This window comes from Manis javanica, chromosome 10, assembly GCF_040802235.1.
Source record: "Manis javanica isolate MJ-LG chromosome 10, MJ_LKY, whole genome shotgun sequence".
Lineage (NCBI taxonomy): Eukaryota > Metazoa > Chordata > Mammalia > Pholidota > Manidae > Manis > Manis javanica.
In genome coordinates this window covers 7,026,105-7,051,817 of record NC_133165.1, presented here as the reverse complement: position 1 = coordinate 7,051,817, position 25,713 = coordinate 7,026,105, and the positions used below count along the sequence as shown (strand labels likewise).

The window sequence follows — 25,713 nt, the reverse complement described above, 5'->3', positions numbered from 1 at the left end:
GATAGTGGCGGGGTGGCCACAGGGCTGCAGAGGACCCACACGGTGCCTAGCAGAGTGCTGAGCAGTGGCTGCTGCTGTTACTAATAAGTAGCGTTCAGAGGGCTGCTCAGAGACCTTTTATCTACCCCGTTCCTTCCTGATGGGGAAACTGAGGCCTAAGAAAACTTGCCAAGGTCATCCAGAGAGTCGTTCTTCCTGAAGTGTGAGAATGGCTCCCGGATTTGTGTAATGCACCCCTGTACCCGGCGGCCCTGGCCGTGGGCGGGATGGGGGTGAGCTGGGAGGGCCCCAGGGGGCTGGAGGGCCACTGGCGCACCTCACTCTTGCCCCTCTGCCAGGACCGTGCGGGCCTCGCAGGGCCCCGTCTGCAGAGGAGTCTGCAAATGCTTCTGTCGCTCCAAGGGCCACGGCTTCATTACCCCGGCCGACGGCGGCCCCGACATCTTCCTGCACATCTCCGAGTGAGTCAGCCTCTGGTCTGGGCGGTCTGGGGCTGCGGCAGGCAGGAGGAGGGTGTGGGTGAGGCCAGGCGCGTGTGACCTGTGTGTGACTGTTCAGGGGTGGGGTGGCAAGGCTGAATCTGACGATGGCATGTGTAGAGGCTGCAGGAGACTGTGTGCGTGTGTGAGACAGTCGGGAACTAACCACTGGGTGGGTCTGAGTGCCCCAGTGTATCTGGTGGCTGGGGAGGGGACATTCCTGTGCGTTGGGCAGCTGTTTGACCTATGGGCCGGTGTCCTGCCCTCCCTTGGCGGAAGCCGCCTGGTGAGGCTGGGGGCTCCCCGGCCCTCTGCTGAGGATGCTCAGGAAGGAAGTTTGGAGCTGGACTCTTTCTCCTGCCACTTGCTCACAGACGTCCTTCCTTCCTTCCTGAGTGTCTGGAAGCCCTTGGGGGCCAAGGGCGGGGCCCACACATCCTCAGCCCTGAGGTTGGGGGGCGTCCAGCAGCTTGCACCTTGCTTCCAAACTTACAGGCAGCTTTCATAATAGGAGGAGACCTAATCTGGCACCTGCACCCCATTCTTTGGCCTCGGCACCCCAGTCTGTCATTTCAGTCCATGGCAGGACTGAAATGTTTTTGAAAATAGGGTTCTGTTGCAAACGTCTGTTGTGATGGAGAGTTGTCCCTTCTTTCCCCTCTGCGATGCAAGATTCTTACACATCAGGTCTTAAGTAGGTGCCCTAGACAGCATGGACACGAGAAAGATGCCCAGGTGCTACGTTTTACGTATGTACGAACATATACGTGGACGTACAAATGTATTTCCATGTTGCCTCTTTCCAGACAGGATTTTGAGGGGTTTACAAGGGTGCATGTAATGCACCGTGAAAAATAAGTCGGTAAGGAAAACACGGGCGTGAGGGGCCAGTTAAGGAGATGGAGGTCCTGAGATGTTCGGTCCCACTGGGTAGAAGTAGGCTGCAGATGAATTCCTGAGTTTCCTGGTGGCCAAATCAAAGAGGGAAGCACCATTTGCTATGTGATTCTTCAATCCAGACAAACCTGAGGTGCTCACAGGAGAGAGGATCCTTCTGGAACTAGGTTTAAGCACAAAAAGGGACCTTCTTGGAAGCTCTTTGGGAATCTGGGGAATGGAAGAATAGAGATGGGGGTTGGCTGCTGCAACTCCTGGGGCCAGGTGGGTGTGCCTGGGGGACGTGGGACCTCTGGCCAGGCCATCCCAGCCCCGCTTCTGCGACTGCCTGTTTTTCTCTCTCTGGCTCAGACCGGCTCTCCCGGTTCTGGCGACGAGGCCCAAGGTGGCCACATTTAACTTGTAATGTCAGCGCCCTCAGAAGGCTGAGCTCCGTCTCTCAGCCGGCGAGGCCCCAGGGAAGGAGCTGACTGGGTCAGGGTCTCCTCGGCCACACGGGAGGCTGGGGGTGGCATGGAGCCACTGCAGTGTGGTGGCTCTGTCTGTGGCGGGACAGGAGGGACAGTTCCTTTGAGGGGGCGCCCTGACCAGCTGCGAGTGTCCCAGGTGGGCCTCTTGGGGCATTTCTGAGTGCTGGGGACTGAGCGCGCTCTCCCCCCACCTCCGCAGCGTGGAAGGGGAGTACGTCCCGGTGGAAGGCGACCAGGTCACCTATAAGATGTGCTCCATCCCACCCAAGAACGAGAAGCTGCAGGCCGTCGAGGTTGTCATCACCCATTTGGCACCAGGCACCAAACACGAAACCTGGTCCGGCCACGTCGTCAGCTTGTAGGAGAGGCCAGAAGCACCCCTTCTCCCGGGCTTGTGGGAGACTCTGGGGGAGAGGGGGGCAGGACTGACCTGGACACGACATGCAGCTGCTTCACAGTGGGCAGCACGGGGCCTTCCAAGTGTCTCGGGGTGGGAGGGGTGTGGGGAGCAGGTGCCGGGGTGCCCTCGGCCACCAGCACAGCCTCTGACCTCAGCCACCTCTCACCATCTGAAAAGCATTAAAAAGCATTGAAAAAGGAGAGGTGCCCCCTAGTGGCTGAGTGGAGGGGCCAACCCCAGCCCAGGGGGTGGTAGGTCATTGGGGTTTCCCCAGCTACCCAGAGGGGGCTCGGCCCAGAGTCCCCTGACCCCTGGGTGGGGGCTGGAAATCCCCACATGGGGCCCGCTGTGGGGCGATGCGGAGCCTGCGGTTCCCTGGGAGGAACTCCCGCCCGGTGTCCCCCCTTCTTGTGTCGCCTTGCCCCTGGGCAGAGCAGCAGGCTCTTCTGATTCTCGGCCTGGGTGGTCAGGGGCCTGGGGCCTGGGGAGAGTGGGGTCCTCTGGGGCCTTTGAAGTGGGAGGTGTCACAGTGGGTGTCTCGGGAGGAGCGGTCTCCCTGGGGCGCTGGGCCCCCTGCCCAGGCAGGCACAGCTCAGAGCTGAGTTCTGGCTCCGGGAAGCCTGGTCTTTTCCATTGCCTGCAAGTTGAGTAATCACGGCCCAGCGGCCATTTCCCGTCCCTGGTCATTTAGGCGGTGGGCGAGGTGGGAGAAGGGACAGCCTTTGTAGAAAAACAGACCCTTCTCTGGATCTACCCAGAAAAGTTAGGTAGCTCGCTTCTCCATAGCCAAAAGTTGAAGGAGAAACACACCTTTACTTGAGGGATTTTTCTTGGAAACGAGTGTTAGAAAATGCTTAAGATTAAAAAAAAATTTTTTTTTAGTAACTAAAGCTCTCACCCCAGAGCCCCTCTGTCGGCACTTGGCTGCCGACCTTGTGAACTGTTGTAGATATTCCCAGTAAACAGATCCTGAGGATTTTCTTTGCTGTGGTTTAGCCTGGCTTTCGTCGTGATTTAAAAATAGAAATAGCTGGGTAATATATTTTTGGAATTCGTGGCCTACAGGTGGTCAAGACCCTGATCGTCAGTGCAGGGAAGTGACCCCTTACAGCTTACTTTTAGGCAGACGACGATGACCGGAGGAGGGAGGACTCGACGCAGGAGGCAGTAAGGGCCTCACCAAGTGACTTCATTCCGTGGATGTGTTTGTCTTTCAGCCCAGCAACTGCTTCATCAGACAGAAGGCTAGAACCTTGTGCTGGTCTAGTGGCGTGGTTTTATAATAGGCAGATTAGTGCTTTGATTACGTTAGCGTGAAACCTTGCAGTGAAGTAAGCTTATCTGCGCTTTTTCCCCGGCCTGTTGTGCTTCTTGAAGGGTAGCTCTTGCTTCTGAAGCCTTCTGCTGGGTCTGTGGTGGCCTTTTCCACCCCAGCCCTGGGTGATCCCCGGGAGCCCCTAGAGGCCTCTGTTGGGTACAGACCACTCTTCCCAGAGCCTCTTCTGCCAAGACACATGCAGGCCTGGAGGCTGTGCCTTCTCCCTACTGCCCCGGGTGCCCCATGGCCTTGTCCGGACCTTGTACGTGGTCCGAGCCAGACAGTGGATTGGGAGGTGCCCTGGAGTCTCTTGCTCCGTGCAGTCCTTTATAAACGACTCTTGCTCTGAGCTCCCTGTGTAGCCCCATCTTTTTCGGTCTCCTCGTATATTCTAGGATGTTAGAGCTGGAAGGGGACGCCCTCTCCACTCCAACAGAGTTAGAATTTACAGAAACTCCTCCAGGCTCTGGGAGGACGGCTGGTGTCGGTGACAGAGCTGGGAGTAGCATCCGGGAATCTTCTTTCTCTCAATAAAGTTCGTTTTGTGCAAGGCTGTGTGTTGTGTGCTAACGTGGAGGCTGCCTGCTGAGGAGCTATTCCTTCAGGCCAGCAGGTAAGGCGTCTCCCCTAGAAGAGGCTGACACAGTCATTCTGCTGTGAATCAGGTTTTTTGGGGGGAGGAATAAGAAAACGGGACCATCCCTTTTTCCTTAATCCTCATTCCCAAGCGGAGGAAAGCTTAGCAGTAGAATGTGGCTTCCTGATGACAGGTGATGCCGGTCAGTTGTGGAGGATGCCCTGTCAGTCGGGGGAAGCCTCTGTGAGCTTGGGCAGTGAGTGGGAGTGGGGCAGGCGGCCAAGGAGGAGCAGCGTGGGCTGTGTGGGAGCCCAGTGGGCTGGGCTGGTGGCGGGGGAGGGGAGGGCGGCAGGGCTACTGTGGGAGGGACTTCGTGTCCGGCTGCGCAGGGCTTGCCTGGCCAGTGTTCGCCAAGGGAGGTAGCTAATGATTTTTGGTGAAGAGATGAACGTTTTTATTGTAATATGTTAATTTGCAAAGTGTATTAGGGAAAAAGTAATAAGCAGCCCAGCCCATTGAACCTGTTTAGGAAGAGGCCACAGGCATTTAGCTCGATGAGATTTGTCCCTGTGCTTCTCTAAGTGCATGTCATACAGGTGGTAGGAGGGTGGGCTTGGCAAAACCGGGTAGTGCCAGGAGCCAGAAACCGCAGTCCGGGTGCTGTGGAGGTGGAGGAGAGGGGGAAGGGAGCGGTGAGGCTGGTGGCCCGGTGAGGTGGCCTCCGGCCTGATGGGGCCAAGGGCCAGGAGCTCTGGGGTGGGGGTGGGGGAGAGCAGGAGACACAGTGCCCAGTGCCCAGGGAGGCAGCGGTTCAAGGCCACCTCACACATAGGCCCAACTGCTCTGCTGCCCTCTGCACCCCATCCAGAGGCTGGAAAGACCTCCCAGAGCCGAGCACACGCAGAGCCTTCACGGGGGCCTACCCAGTGGCCTCTCGGGTGGCCACCCTGTGTGCCCCCCGCCGGCCTGTCCTGTGGTCTTCCCTCCCAACCGCCCGAGTAGCCTTGAGCCCAGGGCCCAACATCTGGTCCTGGGTACTGCTGGGGGGCAGGGCTTGCTTGCTCAATGGCCCAGGCTGGCTTGGGGTAACCTCTGTGCCACCCTGTTATGCAACATTACGCTACACTATGCTGTGTTTGAATTTCCTGTCAGGGTGTCCAGCAAACCCCTCAGAGCTGAGGGGAGCACCTGCCCTGAAGGGCTCCCGGGGTGAGCTTAGGAAGAGCTAACTGTTTGGGGTCTTCACTGAAGTTACACAGGCTGTAGGGGCCGCAGCCCGGCTGACAGATGAGGCAACGGGCCAAGGCCGCGCGTCCTGAGTCACACACGGGTCTGCAGCTGGGCTAGGACGGATCTGGCCGCCCTGCTGCTGTCCGCCGACCACAGAGCCTGCGCTGCAGGCACGTGAGGCACCACGGACACCATGCACGCACACCTGTCACTTTACCTCCCTTTGCGACCCCACCACAGGGCCGGGCTGGGGGCCCCTGGGGGTCATGGGAGGGGTGGGACGAATGTGGGACAAGTAGGCGGAGGGTCAGGGAAGCCCACGCTGTGGGGAGGTGGGAGGCAGGCTGAGGAAATTGTGCCAGTGCCCAGAGAGGGGTGGGGAGGGTACGAGGGCCTGGGGGCTTCTGGAGGCCCACCCAGCCTGATGGCCCCCGTGCAGTGCTGGGGAAAGGGCAGAGAGACCCTTCCTGGTTACAGAGGAGGTTGGGGCAAGTTTGAGGAACAGTCTTGCTTAGATAGGATGGATAAGGAAGCTTCCAGGGAATCGGCAGCCCTGCCTAGTGGGCAGCAAAGCCTGGAGGTCGGGCCGCGCAGTCGAGAAATGCGCCCCCACCTTACCTGTAGGGGCCAAGAGGTTGGGTTTCGTTCTAGAATCGGAGCTGGGCTCATCTTCTGCTTCATTCATAATAATCAAAGGAAAAAGTTATCGGAGAACTAGTGAACAGTAAAACCACTTTATTTGCTATTTTCCATTCTGATTCAAGATGGAAAGATACGCTGGATGGCTGTGTGCTGGGAACCGCTGAGGAAGGTCCGGACTGTGTGGTGGGGGCGGGAGAGGGGCGGCCTCCCCAGCCTGAGCAGAGCTGGGATGAGCCTGGGAGGCCCGTGGGAGGCCAGGTTCGGAAGGGGCCGGCTCCCTCTGCTGAGGCACCTGGTGGGGCAGGAGGCTGCGCCGCAGAGCAGAGCCCCAGATGCCCACCACGTACAGGTCCTGAGAAGGGACCTGTGAGCCGTCTGCTTGGAGAGCTGCTCTGCCGTGTTCAGGCGAGGCCTGGAGATGCCGTCCGGTTACAAGGAACCGGCGGAACGAGGTCTGGAAGGAGGGTCACGGTCCCAATCCTGGCTGCCCCTACCCCTCAGGCCAGCTGGGGCGAGGGCCTGCATGGACACCTTTATTCATTACAAGGTCTGCAGAGACGCTGCAGCTCCTGGCCCGTCAGTCATCCGGGCTCCGTCCTGATCCCTGACAGTCCCGGGGGCGGCCTGGGGAAGCCTGGCCAGGCCCGGTGAGAAGGTTCCTCCGGCACAGTGACACCCTGTCTCTCTGAGCCTGGGCGGCGACCCAGCAGCCAGGTAAGGGCTGTCTGCCGATTCTCCGCAGGGACGGTGGTTCCTCTTTGCTCCCATCTCGATGGTTAGAGAAGCAGCTGGGCTGTAGTGAGCGCAGAGCCAACCGCACAGGCCGGCTGAGGTGCAGACTCCTGGGGGTCAGGTGTCACCGGCCAGCCATCTGTCCACGGACCATAGTGAGGTCTGCGTCTCACGGACGGGAAGTGAGGCTGGAATACAGGTTAGAACAGCGTGCATGTGGTCTGAGCTTAACACGGCCTGGCCACAGTGCGCACGGTTCCCGGGCCCCCACCAGCCGACGCTCGGGCAGGAGCCTCATTTCAGGACATGTTTTGAAAACCTCTGTCCTGCGTTGGATTGGTGTACATGTCCTGTCCCAGTCACCAAACCCCACGTTCAGTTTTGACACAGGCCCACATGTTATGTTTTTCATGAAGAGGGAAGGTCCGGGCACATCTGTTCTTTCTGTGCCATCCTAGCATGGCGGGGAAATTTCCGAAAATACGTTGCTGGGACCCAACACCAGGGGCGTCGGAGACTCCTGCTGGAGGCACCCCTGAGCCTCCCTTGGCTGCTTCTGGCGCTGGAGTGGGGGCCACCTCGCACTGGGAGCCGGAGGGAGGCACTGACGTGGAGGGAGGGAGCTCGGGTCTGGCCAGCGGGGACCCCTCCAGGCCTGGCAGCAGGGAAGGGGCGTCACGAGAAGAGCTCTTCACAGATCCTGCGTGTGTCCTCGGGCGCTGCCACGGTGTAGCCCACGGTCCTCGGGTCCGTGAAGATCTCGTGGTCGTTGCCGCCCTGCAAAGACATGAAGCGAGTGTGCGCACAGCCTGTTTACGCTGGGCCGTTACCCGGGGCTGCAGCCACAAGGAACCTGCTGCCTCCGTTCTCAGTTTCCCGAAGAGGACCGTGAGCACAGTCACTGCTGAGAAAGGTCTTATCACCTCGACTGCAATTCAGCTTAGCACATGTAATTACACCCAGGAAGGAAACCACGGTGTTCTTGTGAGGATATACCTGTGGCTCACTTTTCTCTAATGCCAGCAGAGCAGGTGACAGAAAGCTCACTGCCATTGATTTAACCACGCCAACTCTTCTAGCAAGTCACAAGGGAGCGTGGGAGGGCAGCCAGGAGACATGTCCACCTCTAGGCTGATAGCAGCCGGCCGTGACTACCGAGCACCTGACCTGTGGTGGGTGTGACAGAGGAACTGGGTTCGTTTGAGCAGCCCCGGTGGCCCAGGTTTAGACCCCAGTCTGACCACTGACGGTGCATGTGGGAACCTGTGTCTGTAGAATGGGGACAGTGCTGCGGCCCATCAGCCACCATGGCCTTCCAGGTGTCTTCACACTGAACTTTTGGTGTGCGTCCTGGGGTGGAGGGTGAGACTGTCCCCACAGGGGCACATGTCCAGGGGACCTGGCATGCTGGGGGGTCCTCTAGCCATGCGGGTCTCAGGTGAATGCTGCTCCCCCGACCCTGAGCCTGCAGGAGTGCTTCTGCTTTCTTCTCATGGCCTCTCTATTTTTCTTTCCTCATAACTCTGGATAAGTAGAGTTAGCAAAACCCTGAGCAAATCAATTAGTTTATAATCGGATGAAAATAACTGCAGAGAAAATGTAGTTTTCTCAGAGATTTTGTAGGAAAATCTGACATCTTATTAAAGGACTGATTGACACTGAAATTCCTGCTGTCATTTTTCTGAGAATAACCCACCCCGGGAGGTGAAGTTCAGGACTTGAGGAGGGCTATGCCCGGCCCAGGGTGTGCTGGGCAGTCATGCTGGGAGGCCAGGAACTTGGAGCCCCTTTGGGAACGTATGTTTCCAGCGCTGACTCAGGAGCCTGCTGGGCCTAGAGTGGGCCTCACACGTGCATGGCACTGTAAGGGGCCCTGAGGCCCATGGCCAGCACGCGACCTACACAAGCAAAAGTGAAACCACTTCAGGTTTCTTAAAATTCTTATGATTAAAAATAAATCCAATTTCTCTTAGGAATGCTGTGGTAGGTGAAAATAACCATAAAGACCCTAACAAGAAATTTGCACCATCCAGCAAAACCAAACATCTGGGACCCCTTTGCTCCCTCATCACTTACTGACCCAGGAGGGAAGTGAGTGCTCCCGGGTTAGCTGGACACCCTCACAGCACCTAGCACCTGCCGGCGTGCTTTGGGTGCGGGAGATAGAGCAGCAAAACAAACCCAAGCTGGGGCTTCCTTTCCCCTGCAGAATGGGAAGCAGTGCAGAGCAAGGGTGAGAGGAGGGGCCTTTGTAGAGCTGAAAGAAGTGGGCTGGGGAGGGAGGGCTAAGCTCCAGAAGCCGGGACTTGGGGTTTATGTGAAGCTCAACCCTGGGACGCACTCAGATCCACCTTAAAACAGGATCTTTCTGCAAATGGATGGGGGACGAGGAAGCAGCCGTGGAAGCAGTTAGGAGGCTCCTTTGGCAGCCAGGACGCTGCCTCAAGGACAGAAGCCGGTTCCCAGGGAGCGGGGAGAGTGACCTTTGAGGCAAAAAGGTTTACAGCGGCCATGCCTGCGCCCCTCTGGAGAGAGAGGATGTCACACACAGGGACCTCAAGTGAGGCGTGACTCCCATGAGTCTGCTGCGGGGAAGAGGGCGGTGCGCTGTCAGAGCTGTGCTGTTAACTCAGAAGTCACAAGAAGCCAGGGAGGGGGGATGCCCGCGCCTGGGCTGGCTCTCGGGGTCCCCTCTCAGCGCTGCTTTCAGAGGGAGCAGGGCTGGCAGGAACGGCTTCTCTCCCTCGGGGCCTGGCCTGGGACTCGGGGCTGGCGAAGTGGGGGAGGGCTCCTTCCTGGGGTTGCACAGAGCTTGTGACCCACAGTCGTGGGGTCAGGCTGAACGGGAACACCGCACTAGTGAGGTGCCCTCCTCTGGAACAGTAAAGCTTCAAAGAACCGGAAATTTCAAATGCTGGATTTGCACATGCACCAGAGGTTACTGGATCCTGGCTGGGGAAGCTTAGGACCTCTGCCCTGCCCACTCCAAAACAAAGCCTGTTTCCTGGGAGAAGACGACGGAGGGAAGGGGAGAGGGACCCATGAAGGGGCACATCCTGGGTACTGTGCACCCGACGGGCTGAAGGAGAGGGCACGGCCCAGCGCAAACTGTCCGTTAACATTCAGATCCCTACGAGGCCAGGGTCTGAGGGTGAGACGGGAGAACAGAGGCAGTGTTGGCCACACTGAACCCTGGGGCGGGGTGTGAGGTCCTCAGCACGCCACCCCATTTCTGCACTGGCTGCTACCTGGCTGGAGGGTCCAGTGGCGGCTGACGATTCCGGCCTTGGAGCCAGAGAGGAGAGCACACGCTGAGCGCGCCGGGAAGCAGGGCGGGCCCTCGGACTTCAGGGGTCTCTGCTGTGTGAACACCCACCCACTCATGGCCCGGACGCCCTCCAGCATGGAGTCCAGACTGTTGCCGCTTGTCTGGGACATTTGCTGGGGTCAATTTAACAGGCACTCATCAGATTTCACGGTTCTATGGTACGAAGGCCGGTGAGGCCAAGGCTCTGCCCTCAAGGGGTGTGGAGCCATGGTTCTCCTCTGGCTGCAGGAGTGTTAGAAATACCGCAGTAAAGCCGGGAAGGAATAACACACAGTGGGGCCTAAGGCCCAGGGCACACCATGGGCACCTGAGCAACCGGCAAGTGCTGGGCCGTGAGTGTCCTCGGGCCACCAGGCCACAGGACCCGGCCCAGGACTCAAGTGCACTGCAGTCCCTGACTGTGCACGTGGTTGCTTCTCAATATGTAGCAATTTGCTGGGGTTTTAAAAATAATCACAAACAACTTCAGGATATTTGGAAATGTATGCCCTTAGATGACCGTGCTGATTTTTTCCTAGAAAGTAGTAGAGTTCTTAAAAGACAAAAAGGCCAGCCCAAGTCATGGAGTTTTAAAAACAATCAGGTGATTCTCCGACACCCCCCTGGCTGTGATCCAGTACCGAGAATCTAGGGGTGTGGTGTAAAGTGAGGGGCCCGGCACCAAAGTGCATCCAGGAGATGCCCTGGGGTGGGCATCAGCAGCCGGGCCAGGGGACTCCCAGAAGGTGGCCCCACCCCAGGGGCCTGCAGCCCGCCTCCCTGAATGGAGAGAAGGAGGCAGAAAATGCTCCCTCCCTGGGGCTCCTCCAGCCACTGTCCTGGCCTCAGGACCAGTGAGGCCACGGATTCTGGTGTTCAGAAGGAAGGCGGGCCAGCCAGGACCCCAGCGAACACCTGTAGCCCGTGGCTCCCCTGCTCAGCAGCCAGGCTGAGAACCTAATCTAGTCCAGCCTCCTCCAGTCAGTCAGCCCCTCTGGGGGCAAGGGACCATCCTCACCACAGTACCTAAGCCTGCGGCTAGCCGCACAAGGCCTGGGTCTCAGATCCTGCCACAGAAACAGGTGAGCAGCAAGAGGGCTGCCGACAGGGCCCCGTCGGCGTCCTCAGGAGTCCTGAGGGCTGGAGGCACCAGGCGCGGGGACCGCGTCCAGCTCACCGCCCAAGGCGGGCTCCCGCCCGCCTGACCCGCACAGCTCATCCCCGCTGCAGGCCTGTCTCTAAGAGGATCTCAGCGCCAGGCGCGCCTCTGCACACCTTCCCCCGAAGCAGCAGCCTCTGGTGCCCCCCCTGCCTCCGTGAGCCAGGCCCAGACTGCAGGACAGACAGACACGTGCAGTCAGAGCTGGGCGGTGGGACACACAGACTGGGGTCTTGGCTTCAAAGCCCACAGCCTCTTCCCACCATGTTGACAGGCCCCCTTTGAAGTTTATTTTAAAGGCAGACCTTCCTTTTTAACATTTGTGGGGAATTAAAGGTTAAATGCTTTACCGTGAGAGGGCTTCTCAGTGCCTGGAAGGTGCCTGGGGGGCAGGCTCTCACGCAGCCAGCAGCTGCCCTTCCGGAGCCCGCCTCCCACGGAGATGGCCAGCATCCGGCCCAGGGTCTGACACTAGGGGAGTGCTCCAAAATTTGCCTCCTGCCTTTTCACAGGCTGATATTTTTTACGATGTGTTTTTCAATAAAGAGCATATTCTCACAGTTCAAAATTTAAAAACAGGATACTATCACTATCCTGGTGCTAAGTCTCACTCCCTGCCTGGTCCCCATCCCGACAGCAACTCTGGAATCGTTTTCTGGGTGTCCTTTCAAATTCCCTTTACACGTTTACCAGAGACAGTTTCTCCCTCTTCAGGCAAAAATGTAGCCTGTCACTTACACTGTTCTGCGCTTTACCTCTCACAACAAAAAGTCCAGAGCTCGGCCCGCTCGGGCTCTGCTGCTGCAGCGGCCTGGCATTCTGCTGTGCAGACGGGCACGGTTTATTTACGCAGTCTCCTCCTGTAGGAGGGCAGGTTGTGTCCAGTCCTGTTCCCCACAGCCTTCCTCACACCGAGAGAACACTGAGAGCTCAACTACCCCAATGGGTTGCCGGGTCAGAAACCAGCCGTGGTTGTTGACGTTCATGAAGTGTCAGAATGTTTTCATAGTGTAACTGCTTAAGACACAGTATGTTTTTTACAAAAAGCCCTGAACAAGCAAAAGCTGTCTTGCCTGGAAATGCAGAAAGCCTCGGGTGACGGGGCCAGTACAGCCCGGAAAGCCACACACAGCAGGGCCCTGGGCCATCCCTTTCCACACAGCGCACCAAGGCACTCCAGGCCCAGGGCCTCTGAGCTCAACTCAGAGGTGGGTTTCCACAGACCACGGGCGTTGTGGCTAATGGGAAGGATGGGGTTTCCAGGACAAAGGCCCTGAGACAAGGCTCTGGCACACCCTCTGGGACCCCATCAGAGGCCCTGCTGCTGGAGGGGAGTGGCTGCAGGCAGGCGCCTAGCCTGGGGTGCTTGGCAAGGACATAGCTGTGTACCCACAGCTCTTAGCTCAGGGGCTGCCTCCCTGGAAGCCAGCAAAAGCATTTGTCTTCATAGAAAGAAAGAAAACAGCTTTCAAGATATCAATCACTGACACAGAAAACAAGTTTAAAGCTAGTATTTAGATTGCTTTGTGCCTGAGGTTTCAAGAACCGATAGGCTGTGTAAATGTTTATGTGGCTGGACTGCTGATTCCCGTTTCCAGGAAACCATGGACAAGAAGGATCAGAGAGAGGAGGGCAGAGAGCGACCCGGGGCTCCTTACACCGGAGGCCCACAGCCCCAGGCCTCTACTGGCAAGCGGGTGAATAGACAGTGCCCACGGGGCAGGGCGGTACAGTCATGAGAGATCCTGTCTCCAAAGAATATTCGCCAGTGTGGGGGGGATAAAATACATTAAGGGAAAAAAACCAGAAGAGAACAGTGACCACGCAGGGGTCCCCTTCGGGACCATCTGCGGGCAGAGGGAAAAGGCCGTGATCACAGACGACTGCACCTCCCTTGTCGTACTTGTCTGGTTTCCTACAATGACTGTGTATCAGTTAAAAACCCGGGGAGGAAAACCTCCATTAAATAGTGTCCGCTTTTAAAAAAAGCAGTGAAGATTAAAAATTAAAAAGAACTGATATGGCAATGAAGTGGTCAAACAGAACCGAAAACCCTGACCCCCAAGTGAAGAATCCCCCAAAGCAGTCATTCGTGATGCTCCCCAGAGCCACGCTCCTCTCCGCAGAGCCCTAACCGAGGCCTCGGATGGCTGTTCACCTACAGCAAGATGGCACCGTCAGGAAACGTGTGCGTCAGCCTGCCGGAGCAGCTCTCTCCCCAGCCTGTTAGGAAGGGCAGCAGGCTGGAAGGACTGAGCTTCCGGCTGTTCCTGAGGCCCCGGGTGTGATTTCATTAGCTTGCTTTTCCGAAAGACAGCAGCACGTGACTGTTTTCAAAGCCTGCATCCGAAGCGTTTCACCAAAAAGGATGTGGTTTTAAGCCATCTCTCTCCTTCATTAAGAACAGGGCTGCAGGATACACTTCCTGAAGACGGCATGTTCGTTTGGGAACTAGGACACTCTCTTCCCCTCCCCGATGGAGTCAGCGCAGTCCATCATATTTTTTCCAGTCTTCCAATGGCCGACTGGAAAGCATACTCACTTAAGAGCAGGCAGCTTATCAGTTTATTCTGGTGCCACCAGCTCTGTCCTTTGCTGTGAGATGGTGGGCAAGCCACTTAACCTTTCTGAGTCCCAGTTTTACCGTTTTGAAAGGAACTCATGAGACTGTACTATCCAGAAGTCCCTTTCATGCTGGAAGATGGGTCCACCCTGGACAGACCTTAGCAGAGTAGCAAGTTTTCTGGAGTGGACCAGAGATTGGAGGGATGGACAGCCCACAGATGCGGCATTTATGATGTACCCACAGGGTGCAGGATGGCCACAGAGCCCGCAGTGGGACCTCTGGCGGCAAGCTAACAGCTACCCTAGCGCAGCACCGAGAGGGAGTGAGAGGGGCAGAGGGTGAGAGGAATTTAGAGGGAGATGGCCTCCTTGGGGACGCCCCCTGTCCCGAGCATAGCCCTGTTCTGCCATGCTGGCGGCTCTGGGGAAGACCTCCCATGCATGTCTCCTGCTGGCACTGCCTCCACATTCGGTTCCAGTTTAGTCAGTCCTGGACTTGGGATTTCCCACAGCCCCTTGGGACAGCTCCCCGGACCCTGTGTGTGTGATGCCCGGGACTGACCCCCCTCCCTCCCCATATCCCTCTCCTGAATTTCAGACCTGTGAGGTTCCCTGTCCTCCTACCATTTAGGATCCTAGCGTCCAACTTACAATGAATACCCCTGGGAAAAAATACAGCAAAAAAATAATATAAAAGTGGCATGGGCTTTGAAATGCAGAAAGGATTGGGCAGCTGCACTGGGGTAGGAGTTCTGGACGGTACCCGACGTGGGCAATATTTAACTCAGGAGGCAACTGAAAGGTTTGGTTCTTGCCTCCATCAGAGCATCTGGCACCCAGCTTGGGGTGGCGGGAAGCTCACCGCAGGCCTCTGCTGGGACAGAGGCCACCCCTCACTTCGAGCTGGGCCGGTGGGGAGAGTGAGAGTGGGGGATGCCCGCTTGTCCAGCCCTGCTCCGGTCCAGACCGAACAATGAAACTGCAAAAGCACTTGCACACTTACTGGCATAGTCTTGTCTCCAAAGAAATAAATGGTCTTAAAGCCGTCATTTTCCACATGTCCCAGGCAATACCGCTTGTCCCATCCATCAGGAAAGACATCAAAGCTGATCTGGCCTCCTGCCAAGCAGGAAGGGGAAACGCAGAAGCTGAAGGACACAAGGAGGCTAACGACAGGTCACCGAAAATAGGTGTGATTTACTCTCGTCCGCAGCTGGACCGCCAAGGTGGAATTGTGGCGCCCTTGTTTGTTACACTACTTAGGGAGGGGTTCTAGAAATTAATCCCACTGGTTTTTTTCCAGCATTACTGCACCTAAAATCTGAAGATGAGACATGCAGCGCCACGTCAGAATGAGAAATGCGTTTGCATTTCAGTGCTCCGCCAAGCGAGTGGGTTTAAACGCAGTGCTGCTAACAGCTTCATGCAGTGTGCGCATGGGAGCTGGACGTGCTCCCAGTGGGGAATGCCCAGAAGTGGGCTGCACGCCGCTCATCTTGCAGGAAAAATGAAGACGGCGTGGAGGTGATTTGCAAACACCCTTCAGAGCTTTGTCAGAATGACGTTCCTCTCAGTCTGCGAGCACTAGAAAAACTGCCCTTTCCCCCAGTGTGCAGAACCCCTCTGCCTTCCAGTTTCCTCTGACCATACACTTATCAGCACCAGTAAAACGAGAGGCCTTTTGGGAACGGTTCGCAGTGCTGACGGGAGAAGTGTGCTTAAAGCATCCAATGGGCATATTCTAACTACCAAAGCAAGACTCTGAGACTTCAGAGCTGCAGGAAGAGACCTGCCTCAGCCACCGAAGCGTTTGCACAGTAAATAAAAGCTTTGTCAACTCAGACAAGTCCCTTTCCTTTCCAGGGCCTTGGTTTCTTGATTTGTAAAACCAACCCAACTTCCTTCTAAGGTCCTTGCTGTTCAAACACTGTATGATTCCAGAACATACCCAGTCTGATTTACCTAGAGGTGCCCATCCCATTTCTCCCACCGAGTTCGCTAACGGGCTTGTCTTCTGTCCGGAGGTGTCAGGATGGGGTCTTACTCTTTATTAGGGAAGAAGCTCTTACTTTTGACAAGGAGAAGTGCAGGGAGAAGGATCCCCCTGGGTGAGAATTTAGGCCCAAGCCCTGGAAGTCATTTCCTGGCTGGGCAAGTCTCTGCCAGGACTGACCACACAGGGGGGTCTGCTCCTGAGACCTCTCTGTGGACGGGTGGGCTGCTCCCGAGGTCCTCTCACCTACCTTGAAACTGAGCACCGTCCAATTTCAAGAGCTCAACGGTCCATAACAAACTCATGGCAAACAGTTATCAAAGCTTGAAACCCAGCTAATATACGATACCTATGGAAAACGTGAGGCCTTTTCCTGCAAACTCTTTCTGCAGATCCGCCACAAATTTCTTTCTTATATTTTCTTTCTGGGAAAAACAGAAAGATACCAATTGTCTACTGCACCGCAGTTCACAGAGCACACCTTAACTACTGGCCACAAAATTGTGTGTTTTATCTTTGTAACCCAGGATATTTCGGAAGACTTACTTTATCAAGTTCATAGAACTCCATGCGTTCTTCCTGGCTGCAGCTTCTTCCGACAGGGGACACGTTTAACATCCCATTCCGGAATTCAATAAAGGTACCCCTGGAGAGGAAAAGGGGGGACAGATGTCACGGGGACGCATTATTTATTTGGGCAACATTATGGATGGATAAACAGGCTAAAAAGTCAGGCAATTTCAAACGGCAGAGGCTAGCATGACCAACATTCCCCAGCGCTGGGCTGGGCCATACGGCAGCCGAGAGCCACATGTGGCTAATGTGAATTGAGATTAGATTCCAAAGATTTAGTAGGAGGAAGAAATGTAATCATGATTAATAATATTTTATATCAACTATATGTTAAGCTGATTATATTCTGGATATACTGGGTTAAATACAATATTACAATTAATTTCACCCATTCCTTTCTTCTTTTTCCCACATGGCTACAGGAAACTTAAAATTGCACATGAGGCTCACACTATTTCTGCTGGACAGTGACTCTCTTGGGCAGAGAATTGTGTAGGTAATAAAGAATGATGAAAATGATTATCAGCTCTTCAAGTTCCCCAGGGAGTTAAAAAATATATGCCCCAGACCTCTTGAACACACTGATTGCAAAGCTCCACAGGAAAAGGGTCTGAGAATCACCTGGTGAGCCCCAGGAATATCTGAGGAAACGCAAGTCCTGCAGAGGCCGACTGCTCCCACAGCTGAGTTGGTCACAGAAAATGAGAACAGCCGGACACTCGTTCAGTTCTTATAAATTTCTGTTCCTAAAGAAAACACTATTTCCCCACCACAGTTCCAGTTTGAGTCTCAAAAGAATTTCTTAAAAACTCAAATTTACTTGTAAGCTCTTTATTCTGACAAGTGCAATTTAAGTGTTTTGTGACAGACCCTGTGCTCTGCATTGTCTTCCAGTTCCAAACACTGATGCCTGTGAACCTCTGGAACATTTTCCCTGGACCCTTTCAGTTATTTTAATCACATGGCCCCCACCCATCTCCAGGCACCAGCCATTTGTAAACACTCAAGAGGACACTGTGTACCTCTGGACGCCTCTCTGAGTCTTGGAATGGGGCTCACGGCGCCTCCTCTGGTTACCTCTGCAGGGTCTTGCCAACAATGAATGTAGCAGTTTGTGTAAAAGTACTTTGTAAACTAGGGAGCAGTGCATACTCCCTAGTTCGCAAAAACAGCAAAATCTCAGTGACACAACACATGCGCACCTGAGATGCTCCCTCCGAAACCCTGTCTGGGATGTCCTGGAGTTGACGCAGGGCTGGCCCTGCACCTTCTGCGTGTACACTGGGGTGAGGGGAACTGCTGGTCATTCCCAGGGCGACCCAGGGCATTGGGTCCTCCATGGTCAGAAAGAGCTCAATTCCTTTTCCCCAATTCAAGGTCACATGATCACTTTTTTCCCAAGGGAGGGAGGCAGATGGATTTCAGAACCCCTTCTGTTCACAAACATCAGAATTAAGGTGAATCAAGGTGGTTTATCAACATGGACTATCTGAAGTCTTACTGCACCTGCCTGACCCATGTGGGGCATAGTCAGTACTGACAGGAAACGCGGGCAAACACTGCCCACAGTGGGTCTCAGGTCTGCTCCGGAATATGCCCATATCTCATGCTAACGTGAACTGCAGCTCTGCCTGGCGGAGCCCCTCACTGGCTGATAACCTCTTTGAGGACAGGACTATGTCTTCTCCTTTTCCACTCCTCCCTCGATGCACTGCCCGCAGTAGACTGACTGACCTGGGGTCACTGTCACGTTTGCCTATGGAGCATCTCTAACATACACAGAAGAAAGCAGAACAGAATAACAGAGCCCTCTGGGCCATCACCCGGCTGCAACAAAGATCGATTCTCGGCCTGGCCTGTGCCATCACCCCCTTCCCCGGGCAGACCTGAGAAGGGAAGCCCCTTGCATGAGCGGAGGTGCTGAGAAGGGGCACTTGTTTCATGAATTCAGATAATCTGGGCAGCCTGGGAAGTGTAGCATGTCCTGAAATTCAACCGCCATTTAAAAAATCTCTCTCCCCCTGATCATTAAGGTGCCACACATTAAGTACAGAAAACTGAGAAGAAAATGAAAAGTATTTCAAAGAGACCACCTGTAACCCCACCAACAAAGAGCCACTGTTAGCATATGGGTCCATTTCCCACCCATCTTTGAACTGTGGTCATGTAACATTTTTTGTTTCTTAGAAAACTTTATTCAGTTTGTTGACTCGTTATAGTTAAATATTGCTGTGGCTATTGGAAATTCATTTTGCCAGTGGTTATACTGCCAGCCTGGGGGCTCAATTCTGTTTAGTTTGGCATGTATGTAACTTTTTATTACCTAAAAATGGGAACTGAGATGATAGCATCCAGAGTAAGAAGCAAGTGCCCACATCAAATGCCAAAAGAGGTCAGAAAAATGAGCAGTGGCTTGTGCAGCCTGGGGAGCCGGGGTGGGACGGCGCTCCTCAGCCGGCCGACTGCCGCCATGCGGGACTGGGCATCCTGTTGCGGCATCCTCAGATACTTAGAAATGTGAAATTAGACTTCTGAACCCTGGGCCGGCCAAACATGGCTGTGGCGGTGTGGCCTGGGGCCTCCAGTGGAGACTCCCGGGTTTGGGGTTTACATGGCTTTTTCTGCATTGCATTTCACAGGCCTTTCCCCTGACCTGCAGCCTCTGAAGGCATCCAGGTCCCCACCTCCATCACAGGGACGCGCCACCACGCCTGGAATCAGTCCCCCACTGTGGGCTTGCGGGACGTCTGCGGAGATTCCTCCTCGAGCACTGGGCTTTGGATGTCAATCAGCACCACCCACCAGGTGACGCAGCCCCACGTTCCAGGGGAGTCTCTTAGCTAAAAGCAAACTTACCTCTTCTTCGGGAGTTTAATTTTCGCAATGTAGCTCAGACAGTAGTTGATTAAGTCTTGGATTAGGGCCTCGCCCAGGTAACCCTGAATATTCTAGATGAAGAAAACCCTGGAGTTACTTGGTTCAGCAGAAGGCATTTTTGAATGGCTTTATAGCAAACTCAGCCACTTCAGCCACTCCTGGCCCGGGGTCACTAGGCTGAAGTGGCAGGGAGGGTACACGCCCCACTGCCTTTTCCCGTTTTTCCCTTTTTACTCTGGTTGAAAACATTAGGCAAACCAGAAAGGGCCTTTACTCAAAGCATTTCCTGCCTCATTACTCAGGACTTTTGTGTTTATTATCTTTCAGATGCTTCAAGGAAGGCCCAAAGAAGTCGTTTACCGCTACTGCTTTTATTCCACTGATAGGAAATGCATTTGTCCCACTTGGGCTTTCTCTTGTGTCTGAATAGGATGACCTTAGCACTAGTAAGAGCTACACAGTACCTCTTAAATGTACTTGTCGCGAGACAGCCTGCCCTGGTCTCTGCGATCATCATAGAAATATTAGGTTAACTATCTTTAAAAAACAATTACAAAAATTAAGTGAACAAATTGGAGTCACATGACTCAGCATTCAAAATGCAGAAACGAAAACAGGCTGAAGATTCATTCGCACCCCTGTCCCTCAGCTCCCACATATGCCACCCCAGCAGCATTCGATGTCGACTACCTTTGTAGAAAATATTTTATTAGTATATACAGTAGTTGGCACAGTCAAGGACCTACCTGCTTACACAAGAATTTCCCATCTTTGTATGCTACCAAGCCATTTTCTGGAAACACATAATCGTACTTTTCAACCACTACAACCAAAACAAAAGAAAATTTAGGATGCAATGAATTGAAACCCGTGTTTTATTTCTTAATGCTTATCATTGATAAAACTGCTAACTCCAGTACAGACCATAAAAAATATCTTGTCTTAGTAGACTGGGAGCGTGGGGAAAAGCTCCTGAAAAGTTTTTTTAAAAAGGCTCTCAATTACAGATTTAGAAGATAACGACTAGGCTGGAGACTGGGTAATGGGTCATTTCACACCTCTGCCTTCAGCCTCTCTCTCTGTGAAGGGAGACACACTGTGAATCCACATCGCCACCAGGGCATAGGTGAGAAGGCGCAGACCTCCAGGCCCCGTGCTCAGGCTTTCTGAATCTGCGTCCCCAGGGCCAGGGTGGAAGTGCACCTAGAGCAGTGGTTCTCCAATGGGATGATTCTGCCCCCTAGAGGACAGGGGGTAATGCCGCTCTGGGGGTGGGGGCGCCATGCCATCAAGTGGGTACGGGTATAATAATGAACGGTCCTAGTCGTGGAGACATATAACTACATGGTTTCCAGTACTCCGTAGAAAGTGCTACACCAGCAGGGCTGTGCACTAAAACCTCTCGATTCCCAGGCCCAGCTGACCTACTGAGTCAGAACCTCCAGGGAAGGGGCCAGCGAGCACCTCCAGCTTTCTGGGGTACTGCGCTGGAGATTCTGGTTCAGGAGGTGGGGGAGGAAGCCTGGGTGAGAAACTCCGTGTTTGGGCCCCAGACCCAGAGGGCACCTCAGCACCGGGGTGAGAAGGACAGTCAGGAGATGGGGCCGAGCTGAGCCCCCAGGGGTAGTGGATGGGGACAACAGGAGGTATTCCATGCAGACACTGACACTCACCTGCCAGGTGAATCTACCCACGCAGCTGAGTACCAAGGCCTCCAACAGCAACTCCAGAAATTTATTTGTAAGAATAAAAACAGGGAACATACAGAGAAAACATTTCCTCTAACAAGGAAGCTGGAAGCCTGCCACATGGGGATGAGGGCTCGGGACTGCCTATGATTCCTAAAGGCTACAGGTCTCAATATCCTCATAAAAGGTTAATCTTTTACCACAATGTAACCAGCAATGCAGAGTTTACCATCATGTCCCAGTTGCTCCTGTACTTTCTCAAAGTCCGACCCGCCTACTACTCCGATTTTGATCTTCCGCCTCAGTTTTTGTAGAAAGCCATCCATTTCTTTGGTAATTTTCTACATTCCAAAAGGAAAACATTACAGTCATGAGCCATTAAGTAATCAGGAGGCTAACAGGGCAAGAATAATAATACCACCCTTACCTCATACACGCCAGTTCAATTTCTAGGCCTGTTAGGTCAGCGCAAGCATTTTAGTTGTGATCTGGGACATCAACTTTCTACCAGAACAAATCTGTCCCGTTTTACTTATTTTTACCTAGGTTAACACCTAAGTAACTTATTAACAGATGTGTACGGTGCCAGCTATTTTTCTATGCATTTATATACTTGCCTCTCTATGTTTATGTAAATAGGTTACTTTTCGGAATACAAGTAGACTCATCTATTCCCCGTCTTGAGCAGTGACTTGCTTTTCTCAGCACTAAGCTAAGGTGATCTTTCCACGCGAATGCACACAGACCTGGGGCGTTCCTTTCAAACGCTATACTCTAGGGATTTAAGTTGTTGATTTTAAAACAAAATAACGTAATGACATTAAAGAGGAAGTTCAGAACTGACTGATTACTTACACAAAACCGAAAGAAGTGTTAAGAGTAAGATCACCAGATACGTTTAGTTTGTCCCCGAAAGAAAGCTATCTATAAACAGTGGTTTCAACAGTATAATTTTTTTTTGGTATCATTAATATACAATTACATGAGGAACATTATGTTTACTAGGCTCCACCCTCCACCAAGTCCCCCCCACGTACCCCATTGCAGTCACTGTCCATCAGTGTAGTAAGATGCTGTAGAGTCACTACTGGTCTTGTCTGTGTTGCACAGCCCTCCCATGCTCCCCAACACAAGTATAATTTTATGCCAGTTAAATTTCCAAATTGCATGCTGACTTAAAAAAGAAATTATAAACTAAGATGAAAAGGTATCCCTGTATTCAGACAAATCACAACGCTAAAAAGTTTTATTCATTACTTTTAGCAATCTTAATTGTACACTTACACGGACCATCTTTACAAATTAGGTTACCAGGAATTAGAAACAAAAAAACCCACTTAATATCAGTACATAAACATCTAGCGTTTACTCTCCTTTCACTTAGAAAAAAATGTCAAGAGTTACATATAGTCCAGCGATGTGATTAATAAAGGGCTTATGACCGAGTGCAGTCTTATCTACATCGCCCAGTGGAGTAGCGACTTGGGAGGTAAAATCTGCAACTGGACAGGTGGCCTCTGTGACTCAGTGCCGGTGGACAGGGGTCTCAGAGTCCCCTGAGGGGTTCACTCAGATCTGACATCAGGATGGGAGGAAGTGGGAAGACTCCTTTGATTGCAAAATATTAAAAAATGCTACACCATTAACAACAAAAGCAGTATTTCCATCTTCAAAAAGCCTATGGGTACAACTGATTTCCCTTACCCCGTGTGCACGTGGATGACCTAAGTGGTACTGCGGTCGGCCAGCAGGCTGCTCTGCAGTGTGAACGGGTTGCAGAAGGTGCCTTTGCACCTGCAAGTGGCAGCAAATATTTTTTGACAGGAAATACAACCCAGCTGCTTGGGACCACAAAGGAGCATCTAAACTACATCCCACCGCAGGAGAGCTCTTTAGAGCAAAAGAGCCACGTAGCAATATTACTATGTTGTTCTTAACTCTTTTGAACTGACAGTTGTAAGGGATTCTTCATAAATTGCTCCAGGCAAAAGAAAACACAGAGAAAGATCAAAAAGCTTGAAATTAAGGTGAGAACAATGTCAAAAATTCTCCTTCTGAAAAAATTAAAACAATTATAAAAGGACTTTTGAGAACAATTAAGGAACACTGACTGGAGTGGAGGGTGTCGACAACACAGGAGCCGTGGGCTAGAAGCAGCCTGCTTCCTATTTCCATCCAGGTGACTGGCACTCAGACATGCCCACTCCCTTAGGTAGTACCTGTGGCTTCCACAACAGTGTTGAGAAGTTGTGGCAGAGACCACATGGCCTGGGAAGCTCCAATTTTTATATAATATAATTAATTATTTATTATATAATAAATCATTATGTGTTATCTGGCCTTGGACTAGCATATTCAATCACATTAGGGAATTGGTAATAATTTTCTTAGGTGTGATGATGATACATGGTTACAACAGATATGCTTGTCCTCCTGAGAGGCAGGCTCAAATACTCAGGGGTGAGGTACCCCAATAACTGCAGCTTAGCAAAGATTTTAAAAAAGCAAAAAGTATAGAGAAAGTTAGTGTCATCACTGTTGAATTTCAGTGGTGGGGATATGGCTGTTCTGTGTACTATTTTTTCAGGGATTCTGTATGTCTGAAATTTTTCATGCTTCAAGTTGGAAAACTATCCACCCAGGATTATGTCCCCTTTCCTTTTGCAGCCTTTTAAGTTTCAACTGTTTGTAGACAGAATGGCATTTCTTAGGAAAATACTCGGCGCAAGACAAACTGCACTAATGCGAACTGTGCAAAACTCTGGGCTCCATTCTAATTAGGTTTTACCTGTTTGGGTCGTATCCTGCTTCAGCAGCTGCAAGAAAAGATAACCTGTTCTTCTGCTTCCAGAATGTATTGTGCTTATCGGTGTTTGAAAATGCATATGTATGAGGAAGGGAAAGGTTGTAAAATAAATGGATTTCTTCCTAAAATATTTTAATTTTTTACCTACAGTACTTGGCACACAGAAACAATTTGCTTTTAAATTACACTTTGTTCTGAGTGCTAAAATCGTTTATGTTCACTGTGAAGAGTATCATGTTTCAAATGTTTTAAGGGCATGAATACACTGTGGGTTGCACAGTTTCTTTGCTGTTTCAAACTTCATGCTTAAAAGTATATGCTTACACTTTCACCTTAGAGCAGTGGCAGAATATGGCACTTAGCAAGTAACAATGCCCTGTGGTCCAGAGACTTGTACCAGATCTGGTGTGCAAAATTGAGACGATCATGGTTTCACTGAGTCTCTGTTTCCTTATGTTTAAAAGGGTTGTAACAACTATCCAACTGGAGATAAAAGAGGGAGAAAGGTTGAGAGGGTCCAATGATAGTATCGTGTAAAAAAGCTTGGAATGTAAACCCTATACTACTACAGCCAATGGGCCAGTAGGGCTGCTGTTTGTTTTATAATAAATACATAAAGTTTTACTGGAACACAGCCATGCTGTGTCTACATATGTTCTATGACTGCTTCTGCATGACAGTTGAGTACTTATTACAGACCATATGGTTGATAAAGACAAAAGTTTTTGCTATCTCGCCCTTTACAAACAATGAATCACCGACATCGGCTCCAGACCACTATCGGCTTTTAACAATCAAGTGTTAATCACAGAATCTGAGCCAGAGAGTCTTGGGAGAACTTGCAGTTGAGTATCATCACTAGATACATGGAACCTGCGGCTCAGAAAGGCAAAATGTGCCCCTAAGGGCACACACAATTAATGTAAGAACCCTGGGGCACACCACTGCTCCCATTCGGCCAAAACTAAGGGGCTGGGCACAGAAACGGAAGATAGTTAAGCCATTTATCAGCGCACAGTCTTAAATTTGAATGGCTGATGTTTAGTGATCAATCTGTGCCAGGGGCGGGGCAGAATGAGCTTCATCACAAATGTTGATCTTAACTGAAAGCCTGCAGCAAAATCTGGAAGCGGGAAGCAAGTTGCCAGAAGTCCAAGGAGGTCGTCAGCAGGCAGCCTTGACAGTCTAGGGCTCCTCCGTCACCCCAGTCCATTGCAGGGGCTGGAGAAGGGAGTAGTGGCAGCCGCTAATATTTATTGAATATTATTCAATACAGGCTACCGTATGCAAGATACTTGTGATCTTTGTATTCAAGGTATTCGACTTCACTCGATTATCACAAACACCATATTCAACAAGGGATGCCTCATTTAAAGCCATAAATGCTGAACCTCTGAGGTTAAGTGACTTGCTCAAGGTCACAGAACTGTTAACGCGTAAAGGTGAGACCCTACCAGGTCCCTTGACCTGGAAATCTATGTTTCTCATATCACAAGGCATGGCTCCTAGGTGACAGGTGTGAGGAGGGCATACAGCTGGTAAGGGGGCTGAGCTGGGGTTCAAATCAGGGCTTGGGGCGAGAGTCCAGGACTGGGTTTTCCAACCCAGAGCAGGTTTCTTGCTCCCCAGTTCTTCGGCCCCGCCCCGTCTCTCCGTGCACACTGAGGTCTTGAAATGCTGGTTGGGGCTTCCGTCTTATCCATCCGGGAACCCAGAATAAAGTCCAGCCCCACCAGAGGAGGCAGGGGTGCTCGACGCCCACCCAGCGCGGTCGGCGCCTCGTCAGGGAGCAGCTGCACGCTCCGCACCGGCTACCGCCAGCCCGCCGGGCGCCACCTACCTGCCGCGGGGCCGTCAGCGTCCCGTCCACGTCGAAGAGGCAGAGCGCTGGGCCGGGCGCCGCCATGTCCCGAGGTCCCGTCCGCACCCGACAGGACTCGTGGCACGGGGAACTCTGCCCGGAACTTCCCGGTCCCGCCCACGAGCCGCCCCGCCTGCCT

At 52.8% G+C, this 25,713-nt stretch overlaps 2 protein-coding genes across 7 annotated transcripts in view; one reads left to right on the top strand and one right to left on the bottom strand.

The window, feature by feature from the left end:
* CARHSP1 (calcium regulated heat stable protein 1) overlaps positions 1–19,936 on the top strand; it is a 27,980-nt gene extending 8,044 nt beyond the window's left edge. For 4 of the 5 annotated variants that reach the window (XM_037020801.2, XM_037020794.2, XM_073214733.1 and 1 more), the window contains 2 exons: positions 339–461; positions 2,046–4,114. In XM_037020801.2, the coding sequence (XP_036876696.1) occupies positions 339–461; positions 2,046–2,208 (286 nt within the window). In that variant the 3' untranslated portion in view covers positions 2,209–4,114. Of the gene's footprint in view, positions 1–338; positions 462–2,045; positions 4,115–18,981; positions 19,148–19,546 lie in introns of those variants that run through there. The other variant, XR_012121962.1, reaches the window with a different exon arrangement.
* On the bottom strand, positions 6,092–25,713 carry PMM2 (phosphomannomutase 2). 2 transcript variants are annotated; one of them, XM_017663337.3, is made up of 8 exons: positions 25,554–25,708; positions 21,137–21,248; positions 19,966–20,042; positions 19,199–19,290; positions 16,316–16,415; positions 16,119–16,194; positions 14,780–14,895; positions 6,092–7,522 (listed from the first exon to the last, which is right to left on the bottom strand). In XM_017663337.3, the coding sequence occupies exons 1-8, from the start codon at positions 25,617–25,619 to the stop codon at positions 7,421–7,423; spliced, it is 741 nt and encodes a 246-aa protein (XP_017518826.1). In that variant the 5' UTR covers positions 25,620–25,708; the 3' UTR covers positions 6,092–7,420. The 2 variants fall into 2 exon arrangements, with proteins under 2 accessions (XP_017518826.1, XP_017518827.1); XM_017663338.3 differs by lacking the exon at positions 14,780–14,895 and having other exon boundaries at positions 25,554–25,713.